At 39.4% G+C, this 26432-nt stretch overlaps 1 protein-coding gene across 5 annotated transcripts; it reads left to right on the plus strand.

Annotated features, from left to right (window-relative positions):
• The first annotated feature begins 1401 nt into the window (after window positions 1-1401).
• On the plus strand, window positions 1402-26114 carry Calpc (calpain C). Of its 5 annotated transcripts, none has more exons than XM_076906309.1 (17): window positions 1402-1610; window positions 1832-2021; window positions 12590-12733; window positions 14134-14203; window positions 17961-18243; window positions 23497-23680; window positions 23810-23884; window positions 23975-24144; window positions 24300-24472; window positions 24599-24693; window positions 24778-25010; window positions 25081-25250; window positions 25320-25378; window positions 25473-25620; window positions 25698-25814; window positions 25886-25944; window positions 26047-26114. In XM_076906309.1, exons 2-17 carry the CDS (start codon window positions 2013-2015, stop codon window positions 26071-26073), a joined length of 2016 nt encoding a protein of 671 aa, XP_076762424.1. In that variant the 5' UTR covers window positions 1402-1610; window positions 1832-2012; the 3' UTR covers window positions 26074-26114. The 5 variants fall into 5 exon arrangements, with proteins under 5 accessions (XP_076762424.1, XP_076762433.1, XP_076762442.1 ...); XM_076906318.1 differs by having other exon boundaries at window positions 1402-1596; window positions 1795-2021; XM_076906327.1 differs by having other exon boundaries at window positions 1402-1596.
• The last annotated feature ends 318 nt before the right edge of the window (window positions 26115-26432 follow it).

The raw sequence follows: 26432 nt of genomic DNA on the forward strand, positions 1-26432 counted from the left end.
CAAGGAAATCATGTTTTTTGTATCCGTGCATTGTAGACACAGCATTTGAATTTGCCACACTGCTTATAATGGGAGTAAAGTTGGGAAGAAAGAGGCCAACGGATATTGGAACGGAATTGCCGGTACGTGCAGGTCGTACGGGGCACGAAATGGTACGACTTATTATCGTGTTGTCATCTGCTTCTAGGGTATATTCGCAAGCTTGTTTATCGACTGTGTAGTAATTTAAATTGGTATTCTATCAACCGGCCGTAAGGCGGCTGATAATCCCTATCGATGGAATTATCTCTCTGAATTAATTGCACTTCTGTAGTGGTAAAACATTTAATCTTTAAGTAGTCAGAAATCATTGCTGTAAACATTGTTTTTATACAAACTAAGACCATCTTCAATATGTCACCTAAATAGGGAGGTAAATAATAGGACGTGACGGATTATTGGAAGTACAGCTCAATTCTCTCAAGTACAGTAATTGCTACGAGTAAGATATGCTGTTCTATAAATTAATTGTTGTACGACAAACAGTAACTGGCGTTGTGCTAAAACAAAGATTTCGAGCAAACTCAATGCACACGAGCTTTCACCAGAACAGCATGTAGCCCAGGGCTACAATCCTCGTTTTCTCTTCATTCAGCTACTATTCGCTTTTGCTCTCTTTTTCCAGTACGACCCGACGATCGCTCCTGTTTTATTTCTTGTCTTGCGTATATTTCACCTATCATTAGGTAAGAAATTTTGTATATTTCATTATCATTCAGAATTCGTCATTACTATTATTCAAGACGTCGACAATCATGGGAAGATATTCGATGTGGTAATCGATCGCTTAGGTGTATCATTATTTTCTGGTTCACGTTTCTACCCTACTCTGATTACTACCATTTAGATAACTGATAACTGGATTTTGATAGTTCGAAATTTAGCCTTGGGCATAGTTACCTTTGAAATATTTCAACCTTCCTGTGATTAGTGAAATAAACTAAATATAAAATAAAGACGAACACAAATTTTTCGAAATCGCTACAGTAAATGCTCATTCATTTTGTTTTTTGCAGAAAAGAAAGGTTCACCGCAAGAAGGATGGCTTCCGGTAATCATGCATTGAACATTTTGTGGAATACTTTATCAAGATCCCGTTATGCTACACTGCTCAAAACAATAGGATGATCTTAGGCTCGTCAAATGAATGAAAAATGTACCTAACGTCAACATAAGATGGTATGTAATTACTATATAACTCTTTTCAAATTTAATTTGTATGCCACGTATGATACTCTAAATGTCAGCGTATATCTTGTTTCGATGGATAATCTACTTGTTTTAAGGTAAAAATACGCCTGTCTCTTAGCATCTTAAATATTTGATAACTCAATATGCTAAATCGTGAAAATATTGAATTGATTGAAAATTTATCGATAAAATGTCATCTACCCAAAGTTGGATATTTGAAAGGACAACAAAATCGTGGTACGGAAAGAAGGAGGTAAAAGAGAGAGGATAGTGGTTGTCAGTAAGTCGGCGACCAGAGAAAGAGGAGGAAGGCCAGCTGGGATGGTGGTGATCGGGTCCGGATCTGTGGCTGGCAGTTCACGGCTGGTAGTCAGCGCACAGTCAGTCAGTCATTCAGTCAGTCGGTTGTACTCAGTGGTAGAAGTAGCTCCGTTTACGGAGCCACGACATGTTCCTTTCGCGTCTGGATTCACATGAGTTTCACCTGTATTACTTAATTTTTTGTCGATACGGTTCGATTGTAATTGATCGTTTATTATCGTAATCGTTTCCTTCAATTTTTAGTTTTAATTATACGAACTAGCTCGTTGGTTCTGCGCAGTGAGGTCGATCGATGAAAGTGCAAGTGGCAGTAAGATCAGTGTGTGCGTAAGGACCTTCGTCTCTTCCGACGGGAACCAGTGATAAAGTGAGAGGAACGTGCGACCTTCAGGAGGATCTCGAAGAGGACCTCCGCAAAGAGGTGATAGCCTGAAGAGAACGCAACTTAAGCGCAGCCACGGATGGTTAACGTGAGTATCGTATGATATCGTTACCACCTGTAGCTCATTCTATCTAGAGATCGAAAGTATTGGATGTAGGAACTTTTAGATTAATATAAATTAGTTTCGAATGTGAGAAATTTCCTATCTTATACTATACAATTACCACGTTCTGAATGAAAATTTGGGGAGGTTGTTTAACTAGATGATCATTTTAAATGAAGTTTTGGATGTACATATACATTTGTTTGATACTTTCCATTTCTGTTGATAGTATCTCTCAATAGTAATCTGAAAATTTATTTTGTTATTCTTCTACTACACTTGCTTTGTTACTTTGCATCCGATTTCGACGTACTGTGACAAATGGCACTGTATTTAAGAGAGATTGGAGAAAGTAGTTGGCGTTACTTATGAAACCGTTCTCGCTGTTTCCTACAGTGATAAAAGAAACAAAACACGAGAAGTAAGATAGAATTTTGTTTTAACTGCATCTCTAAACGAGCACACACACTTAGTTAGTGCACAATTGCTGGTTAGCTTTTTCTATTTCACAAACATTTTCAAGCAACTCGTAATTAATACATTTGCTAAGCAAACTTATTTGCTCGGTTCGGTGCAGCGATAAATCTCACAGTTCAAATGAAATTCTTTGTCTTCCGCCACACTTCGGTAAATATAAGAACTGAAAATACCCATGTGCGCCAAGATTTCCCTCCTAGTTGTAGGTCATTATGGAATTTCTAGTGAGGTGCGCCGCGCTATGTGACCAGAATGATTTCTTTGCGTGAAAGTCACCCTAGAATGGTACACCGAATCTAGTTAGTGAAATGGAAACTATTTGATTTATGTGGAATGAGAACCTCCAGGACAATATGAAAATTTCTGACAGCATAAATGAAGAACACGTAATACCGCTATGATTTCTTTCTAAACATCCATGTGCATTCCTAGAAACGATCTTGATACACCCTACTTGTAATCCAATATTAAAATACAAACATTTACTCGATCCTTTCGTTTCGCGTCATTTTCAGTTATATTTATCTCTACTATTCTATACAGAATAGTAGAAAAGTATTGTGCATTCGTGATTTAACAAAACGTTGCTGTATTATTTACTCGTACAGGATACGAGTTCTACAGACATTTACATATGTTCTGGGGTTCGTATCACGAATACATTTTCCAGTGAAAGGTACGAAACGCACGTATTTTGCAGAAGTATCGGCAGGATAATGCATGCAAAGGTACGGGTGAAGAATAGCGATTTTCTTGTAGTGCGGGTTCGTGTCTTCGAAAGCTACGTATAACATTTTTACTTTCCGGACACGAGCTTTCGTTTACGTGATCGAACGTAATTTACCCTTTTTAAGCGCGCGTTTTATATTTCCGCCTTCCAGATCCTGTTTCGAACAATTCCGGCAATCTTTATATGATCTATAAAATTTGTATGCATCAGCTGTTAAATCGATGCATAAAAAACAGTACTCGCTACGAAGTATCTAACTGATCAATCCTAACTCGTCAGAAAGTAAAATTACAAAATATTATTGAAGAATAACTTAGAATTTCAATCCAATAAACAACTCAATAAATTTACCAATGTAGGATAAATATGTTGCGATTAAATTTAAAATTAAAACTAATTTTTTATCCCTTAAGGTTGGTGTGATTTTTTCATTGATTTCTTTGATCTCTTTCTGTTCATTAGTTAAAAAATTGTTAGGAATTCATTTCGATCTACGATTACGATACAGTATATATAAATTTTCTTTGCAATATAACAAGTTCAATTTGCAAAATAAAATTGAATTGGTACGCAATGATGTTACAGAGAACCTCAAACATTCGACCGCTTTGATTACGCAACGCGGCATGAAAAGGGGATCTATCCGTCGAAAGTGATCTCGCATTCTTCAAAATCCATTCTTCCAGTCGTGGTTTCATAAGTTGAACGCACGATGCCCGCATGCGATTACGATAACGTCGACTGTGGGTGTGTGGTATGGAGCTCAAAAGACAATATACGTGGCCCTGGAGTATTTTTTACTTTCTTAATCGCCCACATTCAACGCCTTTGTTTTATCGTCATCTATGCAATCGGTGTAACCGTACACACGTTCCTCCTGACACATCCCGCATATTTTGCTTTACGCTAGGTCAGTCTTCGTCTTTTGCTTCGTAAGGTGTTCTTCTTTACCAAAAAGACACTGTTGTTAGTTATAGAATCGACGGTAAGAGCGAACATTATGTCTGTTCTCTGATATTTTGCATGTTAACTACCTTACTCTGTACAGTGTAAAACTAATTAACTTGCTACCACAGCTAGGTTTAACCAGATGTTTGAAATGTGCGGTATAAACTGGATTTTCAACGTTTAGTTCTGCCGGCTAGTCTAGAAATCTGATCTCCACTTTGTGAGGCAAGTCAAGCCACAGAGATCATAGTTTCTTTAGTAAAATTTATATACTGCTGCCTGTTAAATTGCGAGTGAAAAAGCAACCAGCAAAACTAAATCGCACGCTTGATCAGATCGGAAATGCACACTCGCAGAACCAGTTTGCCGCATAGAAAATCACGTTGTTACGTTCGCGGTCCATTTATCGAACCGCTGTTATATTTACTAATTGTAAAACTGCTAGGACATTTTGTACAATTATATTGTGTCTGCTTTAAAACTACTCTTACACTTCTGTTCATTTGAACTAAATCAAAGCTACAAAAAGAGCGCACAAAATTTAACGAGAAGTCGAAGAAATTAAACATGAGTTTCAGTAATCGTATAAAGAGTTGCCGGATATGTTAAAATGTGGGTCGTTACATTCGCGTTTCGCAGTCCTCGAACTGCTCGCGTTACAATTGGCGCAATTATACAATTACGTTTTAACTGGTTCGTTCGCTCGCTTGCCCTTTCGTAACGTGTTCACATTGAATGGTAACTGCATTGTCGACTTAAAAAAGAAGAGAAAAAAAATAGAGATAAAGTACATATTTATTGTATCACCTGTTCGCAGTTCTTCGATATGGTCGAGGTACTTCGAACTCGACCGACACGTTTCTACCTCCTTGAGATTCTCCTGCCTCGAAACCGGGTCTTCTTCTCTCCACGACCTCGAAACACACAAATTATGGAGGCACGAAGCAATGCGTGTGTACAAGAGAGCCAATAGGAGAGACCGGTCGTTTCTCGCACATCGTGATCTTCCTCGTTGTCCTCAGCGTTCGTCGTAATCCTAACGAAAGAGGAATTCTCAGAGACGAGATGATAGAAAGTCTTCGAGGTTCGAACACTTCCGATGGTCGGCCTATTCGATCGCTTCCTAGAATTTACGATCTCCTGATTCGTGGATTCGTCCCCTCCCACGAGAAGATACGGGATTATAAATTGAAGGGAATCTCTTGGTTCTTAAGAGATTTATTAACCTTGCCTTCGCGATGTTTTGCCGCGGTGCACCGCGCACGCTTTTCGTTAGACATAAAAGAAGGGAAAACGATGATTAAGTTCGGGTAAAGTTTTATTGTAATTTCCAGGTAAAGATTTGACAAAAATCACACAAATATACATAACTCAGGACTGAATATTCTTACTGTGATCTATGTCTTGGATTTAAAAAATACTATTTATATTTATTTTTTTTATTTAATATTTTTTATCCGGAAACACATCACATTATAAATTCAAGGAAACAGTAACAATGGAGTATACGTAAGAAGGAAACGTAAGGAGAAGTAACGTAAGAAAGGAAAGCTATTTAAAAAAACTACCGTGGTTTCTCTAAAATTATAGCAACTAGACTTACGAAATTTTGTATTTGGCCTTTTGAATTGTTTTTCGCAGGCACTATAAATGTTACACCACATGTGAGAAGGTGTTATTGGATAAACGTTTCTGCAGAGCTCGTAAAGCTCAAAACACGTTCTATATATTAAAGAGACAACCAAGTCATCGAGTATCTACTGAGCGTTTGGTGAAAATATAATGATAAATTAATAAAGGCCATAAAGAAGTGGACCAGGAACCTTGGAAAACCGTTAAATCCTGATGAGTCACGTTAAATTTCTTTTAAGTCGCTGCTGTGCATAATGGCTGGCGATGTTATGAAAACAAGAATCGCAGTTTGCGAAACGAAGAAAAAAACGTTCGTGCTGAAACTACTTGCAGATTTCAAATATCCTAGATCGTTGCTCAGAAATTAATGGATTTGGCGAAATGTTACACTATCGTCTTAATTAACAGACAGGTACAATTTATTAGTATCACGTGCAATTACGTTGTATCATTCAGAAGTGAAACTAGATATGTTGTACTTTTTCGATTCGTCACGTTTGAGATGAAGCTAAAGAGCAACGACCCCGGTAAATGGCATCAGAAAAACGTCTTCGAGCTCGCTGCCAATGAGAAGAAACCCGACTTGCTAGACGAGTCCCCGTAAATCAGAATCTATTCAGGATGAAATTAGTGTCAGTTAAAGGATACTACGGCGCCAAGTTGCCCCCAGGATGAATACTGAATTAACGATCGTTCTACAGAAAACGCGAGCCCAAGTTTTGTTACACCTGCTTGACATCTTTCTTACAACATTTGTAATATTTGTGAAGCTTTGAGTTCTTGCTATCACGAATGCACAAGAAGCCTTAAATAGAAAGGTATTAATTCGAAGATTTGGAGAAATCGGTAGTACTCGGTTTTGTGGAAGTTTGTAGTCTACTGCGTGAAAGGATTGAGAGATTTCGACTACAGGGTTATGCAACGATCATCTGATCGAAAGGCTGTTCAAAAGGTCTTTTTAATGCATCTTCTACCATCACATGATCCCCTCGATTGTAGAAACCTGTTTATTACTCCCATGGAATCAGGAAGACGTCTAACGAAGGATGTGTGCTAAAATTGTGAGTGGCGGTTTCGCTTCCAAGATAAATCGTTGGATAGCCTGGCGTACATCGTTTCGCATAGACTAGTATGTATCCACGGTAATGCATAGGAGAACATACCACGAGCCAAAAGGTAGACGGCAGACGTGCGTGGAAGATGTAGGCCCGTGGTTCGCCTGATCTGTTAACGGTGATAGTGTTAAGGCGCTTGCACAAATTTCCGGTATTTGCCAAGGGAGTGGGAGCACGAGCGGCTGCTTACAGGTTGTTTTGTTATCGTGCGAAGCGATCGCGAAGCAAAACGTCCCGAGGAGAATAAAGAGCGCGAACTGCGCCCCCGGAAAATTGTCGTCGCCCCGCACGGAAACACCCGGCAGGTTGAAATTTCACCGCGTACTAGTAGTTTCTAGTTCCGCTTGAGCGTGTACGTCATCGTCTGGCCATTCGTCTCGCGCGCCCGATTTCCACCGATCGCGTAAATTGAAACGGCCTTTCTGCTTGGTCGATCGGTTCCTGATTTCGAAACCAGTAAAAGTTCCAAGTGGTCACCGCGGAAATCCTGCAACAAGACACGAGATATCGAGCGCACCATATTGTTGGTTACGTAAATTTCTTGCGATAGAGCTTGTACTACCGTCAGGAAGTGATTCGCGAGACGCAGAATCGTCTACTTTAATTAGAAACAATGATTATGTTCGGACTTCTAGCTGGATGCATATGAACGATGAGCAATCTGAGTTCGATATTAAGCTTAATAATGCCATTTATGTATGAAAAGAAGATACAAAAATGTGCATAAATTCTAAGCGGTACACGCGATCACGTCCGCTATGCAGAGAAAGTGTGTTCAACGATTGGAACGAACATAATTTGACGATTTATTTGTAATCAAAATTATCGGTCATTCTGTCGATGTGTTTCTCAAATTGACAAGAATTAGAGGGAACTATGAAGACATAAATATTCGACAACCTTTCTACCGTGATGCCGTTGATGACAGAAAACGAATTTTCCTAGTGACAAATAGATCGATGCTACTTTTCGCGTTCTAGCACAGAAACTACCCGATGGGTCTACATTAAAGTTTCACGAATAATGTGAAAGTTTTGCCCCCTAACACATCTATACTCTACTATTATTTGGACAGAATACCAAATTAAGAGATGTCTCGTCTACTTAAGCACTCAGAACTTGGTCACTGTGGTGACTGGTAGGAAGATGTCTCATTGTTCTTTCTCCGTTCATTAAACGATGACACGAGTCGCCATGACGAACACGCGTCTCTGAGAACCGGAACGAATGAAGCCTACGAAAGCGAACGTTCTCATCTCCCCCAAGGTATCTTAACTCTTCATCGCAAAATTCTTCTGGATTCTCATCTTTCCAATCTATTCAATCAAATCGCACCATCAATTACTATCTCTATTCTCGAGTGTTTAGGTAACTTCAAGAAACTCCAGATTGGAGAAAACGATCGTTATCACGAGAACGCGGCCAAGGGATTCCTATTGTATTTCAAAAATTCGTTGGATGACTTCCAGCAGCGATAATAATTATATGGCAAAGGGGTTGAACTTGGAAGAGGTATAATTTTCTTATAGAAAAGCGAGGAGGTCGGGCAAAGGGTAAACATCAGATAAGAATCCATACACAAGTCAGGTTAAACATTTCCGACACGCACCACGCGCATCCTCGAGGAAACATATTTATGAATTGAATTTTATTAAAGGGACCCACGTGCAATAGATTAGCATTGAAGTGTTAAAATGAATAGATAATATTATCAATTGTTGTTTGTGTGGAAGCCGCTTTAGGTTGCTCGAATATTGGACTTACAAACAGAATCGTTTAAGGAGCGACAGATGATGAAATCTGGCAATGACTTCTAAGAGAACTTAGATTTATTAAAACAATCCACGCGGGATAATAGTGATTTGCGTGGTCGTTATATTAGAATAATATGACAGGTGAGATCTGCGTTTATGGACGTTTATGGACTAATATGTCGTGAATTTTGGTTTTTTCTCACCTTGCACGTTTCTTCTTATCTTGTTCATCATAAATCTTCTTCCAAATAGTGTCTACAAATGCCAATTCAGTCGCTTTGAAATCATTGTTCCAAACGAGAGATGCTGGTAAAAGGATGAAAAATGGAGCAGTGTATAATAGGAAGAAGGAAATTAAGGTCGTAGTGCACGAGGTTACACAGAACTCTTCTTCAAAGTATCCCGTTACGCGAGCAACTTGCCACGACCGCTCTGCCACATCGAAGAAGTAATGCTCCACACTGATACACGTTTCTCTTGTTAACGGCGTAGCCGCAATCGCCTTGCCTATTACCCACCATAACCGTATGGTCGTAATTGATTGCGTATACCGATTGAAAGGAACGCAGCTACAATCATTTGCACTCGTTCCAGTGAATGACTTGTCCGCTTCTACTTGATTTTTGCTAGACCACAGGTAGCAACTGATCGAAGGGGAACTAGATACAGACGGTCACGTTGGACGTTACTGAGGAAGAAAAAAGGTATTCTGATAGATAGATGTTTTCATCCTCGATTTCGTACGACTCTTACACTTACAATTAGATAGCTGTACTTGTCTTAAAAGGATTTGTTTCGAAAGAACCGTAAATATAGGTGAAATATAAACAAACGGGGGAATAGAAAGGTATATGATTAGTCATCGAAACCACGAGTACTGAATTGTACTTGTGGATATTGCAACAAAACTTTCCACAAAATTATTCTACATATTTCCCTATCTCATTTCCACATTTTCTCAAAACTCTATCCCCCCCGAACCACACCTTCTACAACAGGAGGAGCGTTTCCGATTGGTCCATTTTATTAGCATCGTTCCGAGTCGGGGCACGCCATAGAATCGTTTGTAATTTGCGTCCCGGGCTACAGCGGAGGCCATTTCTATCGTAGGCATAAAAGCTGAAGGCAGCGGCACTGAAATTCCGGAAGGCGGGGAGCTGGTATCCGTAAAGACACGACGGGGTCTAACAACGTCGGGAGAGGCAGAAAACCATAAAGGTTTTCTCGGCAAGTTTTGCAGCGGCGGTTGCCGAGCTTCAAGGCCGCGAGAGAACCAAGCGTGAAACTAGTCCGACCGGTACGAGAGTATGGTAGCTATTATACACCCAACGTATATAGTGGATCGGCGAAGTGTTCGGTTTAGCGGAAGGCGAAGTCGGATAACCTGGCACGTACAATGTAAAATCTCTCCCCGTGGTACGTGCTACGTGCCACAGGTAAGCGTCTACCTCTGATGGAATACCACGCCGCAGGAGTATGCTTTCATGCTTCCCTTCGTTGGATGATTGCACACCGCACCGCGAGATGCTGCAAAAAAATACCGGGCAACTGGTAATTCTGCAAAAATAAATAAAATGTCCACGCGGTTTCTTGTGAAACGAAATTATACAACTGCTTCTAGCAAGCTTTTTCGGCGTCAAGTTTGACCGTTTTCGTCGAAGCTAATATTGGGATTAGTATCATCCGTGTTGTTATCCTTTCAACTATTAGTTTTTCTTGTTCTATCTGATCTATCTTAGGTCCTTTGTTTCAGGCGGATCAATCAAGGCCACTTGTCCGATTGCAAACGATGTCGCAAGTGGTCTTTTTGCTTTCATTAGCCGGTTACTTGGTTTAACAACGCTGTCGAGGTACACATATAGGTTTTAGCGCTCTGTTTTTAAAGTAGTTAAGACAGTAGAGTGAAAGTATTTTATGCGAAAAAGCGGAACATATGGTACTAATTTTTCGTGAGAAATAGTGGATTTGTTAAATTTATACAAGGAAATAGCGCAGGTTTAAGCGTACAGTCGCCGAAGCGCCTCTTCGTTACCGGTCTATCGACACAACTGGTTGCAAACCGGTTCACAGGATTAAAATTTATCAACGACAATCTGAATCATTCACCCGCGACAAAGAACATGCTACTACATACGACACGGTTCAACGGAGAATTCTTTTAAATTTTAAACTTATTTATTTAACAAATAATAAACGGCACAGTTACCTCAATCAGAAGCTCTGGAAAAAATTCAAATAATAATTCGAAGAGAAGACAGCGTGAAATAATCATTGTAAAAGTGTTAACTGTACCTACCCTATTGCGAAAGGGTTAAATGAGAAAAAAGGCAGAAGCTTACATATGACCCTTTGTCATGACAACAATAGAAACAGACACACCTTAACCTGGTATGCCAAGGTAGCGTCATAGCACACGAAATGGTGAACCGTTCAAATGGTCCAAAGTGGAAGAGTTCTTGGAGGCATTCTAATTAGCCGCAACGTGGTAGCAACTCGTTACGATCTTAATTGGTGCACCGGATTGTTCTCTGGATGGGTTAGCTGGCTGGTTGAAACAATAGCCAGAACGTGGCGGTCCAACCGATGTAATTACGCGTTTCGCAATCGTGACGCTTTCACGAGTATGTAGTTACACCCGCGCACCTTCTCCCGCGTTATCGCCTACACGCCAGTGGAAATGTGTTATCAAGCGTGGTTACAAAATATAATCACACTGTCGTTGATCGTTCAACCGTGTCGTACATCCTCCGTTTTGTGCGTGCGAATTACCAATATTAGATTGTCCCGTGGATATCTCTTTCGCGACGGCGACTTTGAGTAATAACAGCCAGATAAATAATGATTCGCCAGGGAAAATCGTTGATTCGTTAGAATTCGAAAGCGCGCTTGTATTTGCACAGACACTTCGAGAGACTGTTTCTTCGCTCAGATCGGCGTTGCGATCTAGACGAAAGAAATTGCGTGTGCCGTTAGAAAGGGAGAAACGCAATGTCCACGGTTACTTTTACAGTTATAGAATATCATCCTCTAAATCGGCTATTATCGACCAATTTTATTATCAAGCTTCTGCGGTTCGATTTAAGAGTATCAGACAAGATCGTCGAATATAAACTTCATCTCTTGCGTTGTTTCATTAAGATAGAACGAATGGAATCGTTCTCGCCTAGTTAGACTATCCGTTTACTAACCGCGGGTCACAATTTACGGCTGGAAAGTTTATGCGTTTAGCACTGCATTTAAAGAGCCGTATTTTAATGCTAATTGTGAGCTACAATTCATATGTTCGTTCTTTTTACGCTTAACGATTACTTAAAACAAGTTTTCTTCACCGGTTCGAATAAGTTTGCTCGCGGTCATAAAGGAAAACGTTGCCCGGGTAACGAAGACTACCAACCAGGAGAGAAAGTGTTGACCTCGATACAATGGCTGTTCGATGAGGTCTTGAAACGCGTTATCACATCCTATCGAGGTTGTAATAAGCGTTTTTAATGCGCTTGATGTTTACAGTGTTCTTAATCTTGCGTAATTTAAACGGCGATGATGTCGACAGCAGAAATATTAATATTTAAAAGCATTGTTCGCAACATTACGGACAAAAATCCGTGAAGGAATTCCTCGGTGGTAATCATGCAATCGTTACAATTACGACTGAAAAGTATTATGGGGGGCGTTGAAAAGGCGAGCGGTGTTCTTAATTTCTCACCTTCCATATGTATGTAATCTGTTATAAATATTAAGCAGGAATAACGTATGGTTGATCTAGATGCAAGCATGATGGATACATAGTAGGAATGTGAATGAAAATCAATGAACCGAGCAATTACATAATAGCTTAATATCAATGAACCAGAGAATAATCTCTGCAGGTGCTAAAAAAGTGCAATTCTATTGTTACAGGACGTAATGAGCGAGTACGAACGAATCAAGCGTTCGTGCTTGAAACGAGGTGAACTTTGGGAAGATCCAGAATTTCCAGCGACGCAAACATCGGTTTTCTACCATCAAACACCTCCGTTTCAATTCCAATGGAAGAGACCAAAGGTAATTATATCAACTAATCGAAGCCGTATTTACATGAATTGCGGATTAATCCTCCAGCATTAAAAGAGCACATAGAGCGCACAGAGCACGTTTTATCGTCCTTGCGTTTACCATCGCGCAACAGCATCTTTACTATGCTCGACACACTAGTGTTTTTTTTGTTTTAGAATATTGTTACATAATTATTCAATCGTTAGGTAAGATACAGTTTCCTTCGCTACTACGTTTGTACACGAACAGAACACAGAGAATACAGGTTTCTACAATCTACTGAAATAGATCGTTTTAAGTTAAAGTTCGTTTAATATAAACGTAAGAATTAGCCAAGGGATCAACGATTCCGAGGATCAGTTGCGCAACATGCACGACGATCCGTGAAACGAGGAAAGAGCAAGGGTTTTGGTTTGCAACATGTAACTGGAGCCTATTTAGCCTTTGGAACGGGACATTACAGTTCTCCATGTTCTGTATAATGAACATAATAAAAGCTACTGACATCGGTGCGTTTCTACGACAAGGTCGACGATTGCGTTCACGCAATAGGTATTACGTGAATGGCGCATTTACGTGTCACACTTTGCCGCGACCGGAAAGGATCGAAGGTGAGCGTGACACGAGTTGCAATCAGGAACAAAACGAGCGAAATGTCCTGTGCTGAAAAGGAAGATCGTCGGTGACTAACATATGAATCAGAGAGAAATTATTTAAACTCTGTTTGTCATGTGATGACATGAGTAGTACGTGGATTTATACTCATTCTTTAACGTTTCATTTCTAAATCATACATCCGGTAATTTGCAATAACCTGGAGAGAATGATAATTAATATATGATAACAATTGGAAATATTTCAGTAAAAGTAGAACGAATGCGGCAATGAAAACGTACACGGCGACTGTAAAACGTTTGAGACGCATTCTAGGATTGTAATTAGCCATAATTAATGACTGTCTGTCACATCGCGAGTGATCGCGAGGAATTCCGTGAAAAAATGTTTCCTTTGTTACCGGAATCAACGTGGAAACCATTTATAAATTGCGAAAGCATTGATGAAAAATAGCGATGCCGTAAGGAGTTCGCTCTAAAGATTTGACGAGGTAAAAAACCCATTGGGAATCGCATTCTACATCTGCTGCGAATAATTATGCGTTGTAGGACATAAAACGAAACGTTACATAATCAGATTTTGTTCTATAACTTAAGATGCAGACAGATAACTTCTGACCAATTAATACAGCAATACAAAATAAATCTTTTAATTGTTCTAAACTTTTCACACGATTCAATGTTGCGTAAAGCTTCTGGTGGTTTTAATTATTTCTAAAAGCAAATCTGTAAAAATTATACGTAAAACAGGTTACTTATTTTTACACGAATAAATTATTTTCTCTCTTTTCGTAGGAATTATGCAACCGTCCAATATTTGTCAGCGATACACCTGCCCTGTTCGATGTAATACCTGGGAAAATGGGTAAGTTTAAAAACGTAATTCCTATCTCTTGTTACAGACCACTGATTCACGTTTTGCGCATATCTTTCTGTTAATTACAGATTGAAATTCTAAAAAAAATAGGACGAGAAAGAGGTAGATGCATAACTAAAACTAATCGTTCCGGTTTAGCCTTTGCCACCGTTACCCTCTTTTCCGGCCTCACAGAGTCATTACGATAAAAGTTAACGATACCATTCACGTGTGTGCGCACCCGTGGATCTTGTGAATCATTTCACCTTAAACGACTTTTTAATGTAAACTGAAGGTAGCAGAGTTTACTGCATTTTATTTAAATGCATATCTTTTTACTACGATTTACACAAAATCCAAGATACTCGAATTTTTAGTTCGCATCTTATTCTACGCCAATTTTCCTTTCAAAATTTCTACTAAATTATATAATTTCTTCTTAACGTAACATTCATTTCATTCGAAATACTTTTATGTCTTTCCGGATAACTGTGATCGTGTCTCAGTTTACCGTTTAATGCGATGTTAATTATTGTCACGAGAGCGCGAAACGGTACACTCGTCTACTCGTTCTATCACCGACCTCAAAATCGCACGAACCCTAAAAGTGATTCTGGTAACCAATGGCGAACTTAAAAGATAAAGCATGATCGTTTCCACGGATACTACGGTTCAAAACCGTTACAACTTTCTTCAAGCCAGATCATGTACGAGAAACACCAATCGTGAATCCATATAATCGATGTTCCAAGCGATTTAATTAACGAATGACCAAAATGCTACTATTGTGTGATAATTGTATGGCTACTTCGTGCGCTTCCATTTTTGCATCACCTCGAAGGAATGTGGAAATCAGTGGTTCTCAATAGCGGAAAATTGGTACTTCCTTTACACCATCCCATGGTAATCATTTGCTTTTAATTTCCAAGAATTTTCGATAGTTCTCAGAGATATAATAGCCTAATCGATCGTAATAGCACAGATTTGGCAACTAAATTAAAAAGACTTTGTTACATAAGTCTATCAAGTGCCACCAATATCCAATCTTTAACTATTCACTCGCTGTTAAGCCTGTGTGAAGCACTGAAAGCATGAACGTCCTCTTTTGCATACAATAATTCTTTGCTCGCGCGTCATCACACAGTTATCCTGAATTAAATTAGAAACAGTTATTTTCAGAGCATCGCGATTTCCGTTTCACCTTTCGCTACACGTGTTAAATTAACGAAGCTGTATACAAGACAGCATCCTTGCTAGCTGATTCCATCGTCTTGTCACAATGTAAAGTGCCGTTGAGAGCGTGGAATGCATCGCGAGCTTAATCTTCTTCTCATAGGGAGCCGATGTAACTCATGAACATCCTAGTCACACCGTGGACGGAAGTCGAACGATTCGGGAATTCGTGCAATCGTATTCTCGAAGACGACGCGTTCACAGCACCGTATCCCGTTAGCGCGTATAAGCGCGTTAACAGCACGCGCAAACCAGCGGGAGAATGACATGTGATCATTTTTTTCGACCTACATTAAGATGATTCGAGTTGTTGCGTGTTATGAAACGCTTTAATGTTCGAAATAAGATAAATTGGATATATCAAACAAATTGTACACTCTCTTCGTAGAACTTTTTCTCGATGGTTTTTGGTCTACTTTTAACCATATAATAATACAGAGGAATGGGATGATAAAAATCCCAAGGGCTTTGCAATTTAAATTTAAGAGATACGAACTTACACGATAGGTACAAACGTTCATTCTTGTTTATTTGAATAATCAAGACACCATTTCTTTCCGCTCTACAAGCGCTGGCACACATGTTTATGATCCAATGGGAAAAATGCAGGCGCTACGCGACCGTGGTAACAATTATTCGAGGATTTAATAAGTTGAGTAAGCTCGTAGGCGTGGGGAAACCATTAAAGGGGAAATAACAATTATTCGAATTGCGTTACGCTTTATAATTACCATTTGTAGCTACTATTGACTGCCTTTCTTCTATTCTTCTCCTATTACTCAGAGAAAGCTGATTGTTCGTTCGTAGTACATCCTAAACCACTTTCGCGGCACTTGCAAATTAAATCGCCACAGTTCAATGAAATCATCGCTCTCTAAAGATCGTTCTACCGCAAATGTCGCTAATAAAAATTCAACTTCGTGTCAACAGACCTCGGCAAACTCTCTGCACTTGTCGTTGCACGATGTATTTGTAACTCTCAACGCCGATGTCAGCACGAACGTCGAGCACAACTCGAGGCATATAATTACGATGGACACGCTTTCGTAGGTATTATTCCTCTTCGAACTGTCCAGTCGGAACGATGCCACGGGTTTGTTCGCAGAGTGAAAATATTTGTTGTTTACTCGTTGAAAACTGAACACTGGTTAACTCATCCGTAATCGTTGCGGTTCAAAACTGGGTCTCTTCGTCAGTCTCTAGTGAAAGTGGAGCGATATACCTACGCATCATTTCGATAGAGACACAATTTAGTAATCGGGCTGCGAAATCGCGGACAGAATGGTCGATCGTCCACACTCACGTTAAGTTTCACTTCCTGAAACATAGATTCGTAATTCTTACGCACTTAACAATAAATGTTGCAACAATTGTCATGTTAAAGAGCATTAAGTAACGTTGCGTTCTGTACTTAAAGAGAAAATCTGAGAATGGAACGGATAAATGAACGAGCGACGATATTTTCGTTTAAACGTGTCGTAACATCTTCCCATTTTTACATCGTCTCAGCTGTACTTTGAGAGCAATCGTTGACAACGATCACTTCGGTTGTATTTCCGCGAATGTGATTCTCGAACTAAACCTTTCTACTTTAGTCGAATATCGTACCGGTCGCACTTTCGTTCGGTTGAGATAGTCGACTTCGGTTTCTCCCTCGGAAGTGCGAATAATTAAATCGTTATGTAACGATGCGTGCGGTTCCTTTTTCTTTCTTGTTTGAATAGAAGCGAACGTGAGAAACCAAGAATAATCCTGCGAGAATAACTCTGCGTTAAAATTATTCGATAAATTATGGAACGGGTCGGACAATTCTTCCTTTCGCGCCGATGAACTTCACGGAGAGGCGAAACAGATTTGTAATCCTCGGTGGACGAGTGTCGTAACACCGTGAGAACCTTCTCTTGAAACGAACAGCACGACGACTTAGTGCTCCGCTTGACTTTCGTTTTCGAAGGTCTAATCATTGATCATGTTGCTACTTATTAAACATTTCTGCTCGTTTAAGCACAGGAGAGAAAAAAAGAGAGAGTTGTTCACCAATTTGTTATATCTATAAATGCTAATAACGTTTTATTCTTAATCATATGCTAATAGTTGCTACAACAAGAGTAATTTAAATGTAATTAATAATTGTTGTAATGCAGTTGCTTTATATCCGTCGATCCTACATATATAATGAATGAACAACGCGTACGAACGGGAGAGTTCAGTTGCGATTTGCTTAATTCATGAAACACTTCGCCGCCTTTCATTGTTTACACAGAATATGCTTCTCGTAAGATAAATTTACTTATAATTTACACATAAGCAGCTCGTTTCTATTCAGTAAGAGTTCATTCAGTAAAAGGAGAATGGCTGCGTAAGTTCGTTAGTCAAACAAAATTCTTCTTATGTAATAGCATCTTTGTTCATAAGCGCGCTTCATTATCATAATAATGTAGAAAATGTCAGAGTCAGGTGCCACGTATAGTAAAATGCATTGTACAACCTTTAAATCTTTTTACCATCGATACTGAAATTTCTCTTCTTCCAGGTGACAAATGGCTGGTCTCCTGCCTTGGCGTTCTTCATCTGAGTAAAGGACTCTTCTACAGGGTGGTACCAGCGGACCAAGGGTTTGGAAACACCGGAGAACCACCTGGATCACCAACAGCCGAGTACGCCGGGGTGTTCAGGTTCCGATTATGGTGGTGCGGTGCATGGTCCGAAGTTCTTGTCGACGACAGGCTACCGGCGATTCACGGACGGCTGGCTTTCGTGCAGAGTCGTCACAGTGATCAATTCTGGCCCGCTCTTCTGGAGAAAGCGTACGCCAAGTGAGTACCGCGGGAAGAGCTTGAATTCAAGAGTGCTCGTTTATTTGTCCGTCACACGAGCAGTCGTGCATGAGATTTCTTCTCGCACCTGATCCTTGTCTTTTACTCTCTGACGATGTCTAGAGAGGGAGGAAGTGATTCCAAATACTAACACATAATCGAGAGAAATTCTTTCACTAAATTTAGACGTGGTTACCTTAATTATGTGTAAAAGGAAAGTTATGGTAACACGCCTGTTCGTTCGGATGTTGTACCAAACAAACGGATCGATTAGCTTCAGTCGCATGCGATCTCACGTAGGCGTACAAGGAGGTGGTGATCGAAGTTCATCGATCGATCTGGGTAAGGCCGATCTTCGTGCTAACGCACCATGAACGTCCACCTGATAAACGCCCACGCCACCCACCGTAGCTTACAAGCTCAGTCGTGCTAGCGTGAAAGTTATTCACATATTTCCATTTCATTTTCATAAAAATTTCGAAAATCAATCCACGATGTTTACCACAAACGTCGTTGTTGAAGAAAAACATTAAACCTCCTTAAGGGCTTATAAATCAGATTTTCTGAAAATTTCTAATCTTAATCTTATCAATAATGACACAACTCGACTTACGATAAATCATAATTTGTACGAGCCACTTACCAGTTATAAGATATGATCTGTAACGAAACGGGATGTAATCGAGCGAGTCAAACGAACACGGTAAACGAACTGGACGTCATATCGTAGGGACAAGGAATTTATTCGCGGTGTCGTCTTGTAAGATCTAAAGAGCGGATCCTGGGCGCGAGTAATGGTTCCGCGCGATCTCTTCCCCGAGGTGGAGGACGCGTTTACGCGGACGAACGAACGACGATGACCGGTTTTGCCGGAGGTTCTTGCTCCTCCTCTTAATCTTTCCGCTGATGATCGTTCCTCCTTCCTTCTTCTCTCCTTCACCTCGTTATCCGTTTCTTACTCGCCTTCCCTTCCCTTTCCCGGCTTCGCTTCTTCGTTTCTTACTGTCGGGAATATAACCACCGGTTGGGCGTTGCTCTCAAAACGATTGCAACGTGACGACCTCGAAGAGGAAGACAATCTCACGAACAGCAAACAGCAAATAAAGAGCAGTATTGCTGATAAGAATTGATGCGGTTCCTCCTTTCTTTACGAGACTCGTGGCCATAACAAATTTCGCTGGAGATAACACGCGGTATTTACTAATGAGTGATGTCCATGTACACACGTAGATTTTCTGATAGGATTTTGAACGCTGCAGATTTTTGCAACACACGTTGAAAATAGAATATAAATAAGCCTATCTAAAATGAATAAAATTTTAACGTATGCATTCGAATAGCTATTCGTTTAAATCTTGCACAACAGACCAAACACATTTCCCATTTGCATTAAGTTCAGGTTTTACCGGATCTAGCATAACTATTTGATACTTTTATAGCAGTAAAAATGCGATTAAGTAAATCATCGAGTCAAGTGCTCTTTTCTTTACTTCGGTTGATAAACTAGTTTGTTCGATCAGTATTTTTTTTTATCTAAAACTATCTAATTTGTTGCTTTTTGTAACAGGTTCCTGAAACCGCTTACTTGCAACAGATATCCCTATTCAACGATGGAGAACAGCTCTTTACAATTTCATCATCAAACCCGTGCCTCTTGCGTCAGAATGAATATCTGTGCACCTGACAAGAAATTGGCGTACTTTCATTTCGTTTTTGTCTGGGAAAAGCAAGACAAAAAGACCAACTGCTGTAATTTACATCACGATACATGCAAATATTAAATAACCGATGTACAATTTCAAACGACGCCGATAAATCAACGTGACTATTAACATGACGCGACTGTTGAATTTAAAAACTTGAAAGTATTTCGCAAGTCAAGCGAACGAAAGGGCACATAAAAAAGTTATGACTTAATCAAAGGTACATAAATTTCTCGCGAATCCCAGATGCTTCCTCGAGATTCGCGATTTCTTCTCGATTAATTCGATTCGCTCGATTATATCCACTGAGAAAACGATGTATGGTAATGCGGCTACGAGTAATTTGTACGCGCTAACGATTACAGTGGTCAACAGCTTCAGCAAACGAATCGAGGTCAAGATTCATTAATAATTGATAGTGCGTTGCCGTCCCTCTATGACTTCCGTTCCACGATGAATGTACGATGCAGACGATTAACGCTGAGTCGTTCAAAATTGACTTCCAATAACGACTGTCAGCAAATCTCTTGCAGTCTCGATAAAAAATATAATTAGCTTTTGTAACAAAACTCTTACACGCAGATTTTGTGCCTTATGACGAAAACTTGGAGATATCTGCTTGCTCAACTGCGATTATTAGTTATTCAACCATACTCAAATAATACGAAGTATATAATATTATCGTGTATGTGTGTATACAGCTTTAAATTTATCGATCACGTTAAATATATTACTATAATCTGCTCTTTTTAATATAATCGTACATATATAACAGACGAGGTTTCTAAATTGATAAAAACAGCGATAACTTTCATGACGACAGTGAATTAACATTCTGCGTGTTCCAATTCGACGTTTTGCGAGATACGCGCCGCGTTTTCCAAACGATAGAATCTCGTCGATGACATACTTCTTTCTACAGAAAGAGAATCATTTGTTGGCTGACATTTCTTCCTTCTCGATAACCCTGCCACATAGATCCTATCGATCCGGAACGTTCAGTCAATCCAGGTTTTATTAATTCTAGCGGCTGTATTAAAATCAGTTAGAAAGCTCTCGTACATTCGCGTGCCAATGCGTGCACGATCTGCAAACGAATTACACGCTTGCACGTGCTCCTCCGTGATTTCCATTAGAGACCATTACCCGTACTCGACCCGTGATACCTGAAGCAGCAAAGAATCGCTAAGTAAAGCATTATACATCTAATGATTATGTTCAGTCCTACGATAATGTGTTCTATTTTTAATTGTTTTGTAACTATAACATCCTCGTGGAGTTTTTAATTAATCTTTTTACTCGGGCAATACAAATGATTCAGTTTCTCCGGTGTAAGCGGTTATTTTAATGATTCCTAATTAATGAGACTGTTATAAAAAGAGTTATATATTGTAATTGGTTAGTTGTAGTAGATACAGCAGTGAAATAGTAAAAAATTCTTTTAGACGATGCGTACAATAAGAGGATACAAAGAATAAAGTAGAAAAACGTCGAATTGTTAGCAAATTTTAGCTGTGGAAGAGAGAAAGTTGTTGTGACACTTATTGCTAGTGTACGTAATATGATCAGAAATGCCGTTACACGTGTTTCAAGAACCTCCCTCTCTCTACCACAAAACGTAAACTCACAAACTTTAGTTCGCTGCGTCGATATTTAGGCAACAAAGTTTTCAGCTAGTAGGTGGCAAGCCGTTTCGGTACACGAGCATCGTGAAATCAGAATTCGACATAGCTTTGGGATACAACGGTATGCCAGGCTATATTCGGCACTGTATATTTGTGCACGCACATACCAGCCATGGGTATACTAAGCAAGTATATCCGCGGATACTTTCACTCGGCGAGTAGTCGGTTCGTTGGTTGCCAGCAATGGATCGGAGGTCAGTGCACTGGTGACCACAGTCCAAGTTCGTATTTGCGACCACGAAACTGCTACAGCGTTCTTCCAAATGAAAACTCAAAAACAAGCTTCATTAGTTGTCTATCCTACCTGATTTCTTAATGTTCGTATTCCATAAGTTTATGAATACTACGGGTCTAGTTAATGGAATTTCTCATTTTGCATAGGTCTTTGGAACCACTTCAGTCTATAGGACCAATTAGAAATAGTATTGGAATTTGGAGCAGAAGAAAGACTCGTGCTCAAGTGGGAATTTGAAATAAGTTTATCAGGCCTTCACCAAGATGCATTCCTTATCTATTATACATGTAATGTATTATCTATGTGTTGCGTACTGCCAATCGCACGAAATAACTGCAAATGACATTGCATATCCGCATATGACTTCATCACGCCGTTAGATGGTCACGGAACGGAAGTACGTCAATGGCAAGACTAGTGTTACCGTTGACTCACAAACTGACAACGGTGGTGTTAGATGTTCAGCAGAGTGTTCAGTTGAAGGTGCGCTAACCCTTCCGACCATTTCTACATATTTTTCCGATCTAGTAACTTAACTTATAAACCTTCCTCGACAGACTCTACATCTACGAACAATATTAGAAGTTGTTTCAGTCATTAACGATCAATGTGGCAGTGCAATGTAGGAAATTCAGTATTAACGACAAACCGTATGTTTCCGTAAAACGTGAGATTCGGTGAATGAAAATGAACGAGTCGATCGTTGCCTTGTTAACCGGCCCCCTCTTCAATCCACCATTCTAGTTGCATACCAATGGTCCCGCGACTACTTCCGAGCCTCAGCTCTTCCGTCAGCCGCAAATTGCGGAACACACCTAACCCGAAGGCCATATACGAGGCACACAATTGGAAAACGGATCTGCCGGACGAGTTGCACTCGCCTTCCCTGAGAAAATACCCATGTGACTGGCTGAGTGGCGCGTGTGAATGGTTACGGTTTAGAGATTAACCTACGCACGCTTTGCGCTCGCGTGTGCACGAAAGCTCGCGTATCTAAACGGGCCGTGTATGAGTATACACGAGAGCGTAGAGGCGTCGAGATATTACTGGGACGAGCATGTAGAGAAAGGTGGAGAGAGAAAGAGAGAGAAAGAAACCCCGTTAACTGAAAGACTCTAATTCCCGCAGGAACGGCACATTCAAACGAGAGATAATATCGCCGGCTCTCGCCTATACCCTTATCAGTTCGCATGAGATCTTGCCTTTCAATCTCGACCGATGATTTCCAAGACGACGACCCGTAACGCGAACCTGCTGGCTTAATCAAATCGTTTTACTTTCTGCAACAAAAGCCACACTCCGCTAACGTGGTGAGTGAGATTAACGAGCCGCTGGCTCAACTTTCTTCGCGGAATCGATGCAGAATCCCTGTGAAATCGCGATCCACGTGGCTCAGCAGCCTTATCCGCAGCGCAGGGGTCGAATGTGGAAAAATTCTAGGCATCCGCTTTCCCTGAGTCAGTCTGGCGATCTTATGTGTTTTCTCTGCGATTTAACAGACGTAACTGCAAACATGTAGTAATTTGTTGGAATTAAATGATAGTATTTTTTGTACATCTCTGGACCTGATATACAAGACAAGAAAGATATGTTAAATTGAAGAAACTGATTTTCCGCCGGTTTATTTCAGATTACACGGTTCATATGAGGCCCTGAAGTATGGAACCCTACTGGATGGTCTTTCTGATCTTACGGGAGGTATCACGGAGAGTATCGCGATACGACAAGACCCCACAGCTTGTGGACGAGTACTCGCGAAGCTCCTCGATATGACGTCCCTTATCACATGTACAGTAAATAACAATCAACAACAGGTAAACTTTTCTCAATTTTCTTCATTAATTTTTGAGTGTTAAATATTTTTGATACTATTTACGTACATATTTCTTTTATACATCTCTATACGAACAGAAAGGTGAGTTATTCATTTTTATTAATTTAAGATTCGTGCCAGTACAGAAAAACTTGCCAATGGTATTCAGATGGGAATCAACTACAGGCTATACGCTATCGAGAGGGTAAATACGGGAGACCGTAGTTGTTTATTTGATACTCTTGGCTATTTTTTTGACTCCTTATCTCACAAAGGATCATTGTATAAAATATAGGTGGAAACTTTCAATGGCGAAGCGGTTCAGTTGGTAAAGTTAAGAAATCCTCTTGGACCTGGTAGGGAGTATGTTGGCGCTTGGGCGAGAGGTGGCCTCGAATGGGACGAGGTACCACCGATGGAAAGAGAACGTTTAGCGGTCAGAAATATGGCCGAAGGCGAATTCTGGTGAGCTAATTTGAATAATTTCTTCTCTCGTAGAATAAAATTTAACAATTCTTTAAAATACTTTTCATCACGTTCAAATACGTGCAGTAATTTTAATTAAAAATGTTCTAAGCGTATTAATGAACTATATAATGCAAGTTATCTTTACATTGTAGGATATCGTATTCAGATTTCGTGAGAACATTCACTCACTTGGAAGTCGTACATCTTGATGCCGAAACATCGAGGGATGAACCGTCATTGCATAGCAAACATACCTGGCAAATGAAACTTTATCAAGGTAGCTGGAGAAGGGGCGTAACCGCAGGAGGATGTCGAAATAATGAAGGTTCGTTCGTGGTTCACTCCAATAATGAACGTTTTACAACGGAAATCCGGTAATGCGTAACATAGTCGCCTATTAAAATTTTAAATATAAATATCCTATGATTCTATGAGCGCATCTATATTACAGATACTTTCCATATTAATCCACAATTACATCTAATCCTGAGTGAAATGGAGGAAGTAATTGTTTCTCTGTATCAACATTCAATTATGGAAATAAAAGTAAGATATTGTTTTACATCTATTATATACGCGTTACACATATACATGTTATATTAATATCTGTAAAATGTAAATTATATTAAGGTGATAGGCTTCACAGCGTACACTCTGCTAAAGAACAGTACAGAATCGATAAACAAACAGTTTTTCAAAAAGAACAAGTCTTTGGTAAATTCACAATATACAAATAGTCGTCAGGTAAGCCACAGATGTCAGTTAGATCAAGGTGGCTATTTGTTAGTACCTACCACGTTTGAGCCTACGCAAGAAACGAGTTTCACATTAAGAGTCTACAGTAGTAAACCGTTAAAACTGAAGTAAGTATATAAATTCGCTATGTTGGATTTTAGAAAGTGTTAGTTTCGAATGTAATCTAATTCTACCTAGGCTCCTCGACACATCGCCATCATTAGTGAAATCGGCAATCATCAAGGCGCCACCCTTCGAAGGAAAGGGTTTTTCACAATACGAAGCCGTTTTTTTGCAACTCGCTGACGAACATAGGACAGTGAACGCTTTCGAGTTGCAAGAGCTTCTCGAAGCTTGTTTACCAAATGGTAAAATTTCAAAATAAGAGATAAATCAATCGATTTCTTTGATAAAACGTTTTTTTGTTCCATTTGTAGATTATATAAAGAGTTGTGCCTGTATGGAGGTGTGTCGACAAGTAGTTCTTACGATGGATGTATCCTTGAAATTAAATGCTTCGACCTCTTTTTCCTTAATTTTACATTTGAAACTCTCTTACCTCTTTTCCTTAAATCAACGTTAATATATAGAGTTCCGGAAGCGGGCGATTAAAGTTCAACGACTTCAAGGATCTCATGTGTAGTTTAAAATATTGGCAAGCTGCTTTTAAAAATCACACGAAAGAAAAAACCGGTATACTTAAAGCAGAGCGATTACGAGATGCGTTATTAGAAGTTGGTAAGTTCATATTTACCGATACACGATGTAAATTTATCGCCAGTAAATTGTTAATACAGAAAAAGAACTTATATTAGGATTTCAATTAAATACGGACGTACTTTCAATTTTAATTCTTCGATATATGAGGAACGATGGAATACTTCGATTCAGCGACTTTGTATCGGCCATATTGCATTTGAGCGATGCATTCGGTATGATTTGGATCTTTGTTTGGTTTATTTATTATATTTTCTAAATACTAATATTTAACTTTATTCTCTAGGAATATTTGAGAGTAAAGATCCTTTGCAAAATGGAACCATAACATTAAGTTTAACTGAGGTATGGTTGCATGAGATATTTAATCAAAATCAATCAATTTATATAGATATTTATATTGCAGGTATTTAAACAATGACCTGAAATATTAATATTTATTTTCAGTGGCTCAGATCATCTTTAATGTGCTGAATCCACTATTCAACATAATGTCTATACCTTAAAGTACTTGTGTTTTGTACGTCATATATAGACTTAAGTTTTAGCCATATTAACGGATAACGACCGAAATCATCGTTTTTTGTTGTTTGTAAAATATCATTATTCCCGCCATTAGCACACAATCATCATTCCTTCTTCATCTGATTAAACATTATGGAAGATTATGTATGTATAATATGTTGTTTGTATAAAAAATTTGTACTGAATAATAAAGTTAAATTTATTTTGTACAGTTCCTTCAACCAAAATAAACTTAAACTTAATTTGCAAATAGAAACTTAAAGTACAACGTTCACTACACATATAATATCTTGTATGATACATATAAG

Source organism: Xylocopa sonorina, chromosome 1, assembly GCF_050948175.1.
Source record: "Xylocopa sonorina isolate GNS202 chromosome 1, iyXylSono1_principal, whole genome shotgun sequence".
NCBI classification, from domain to species: Eukaryota; Metazoa; Arthropoda; class Insecta; order Hymenoptera; family Apidae; genus Xylocopa; species Xylocopa sonorina.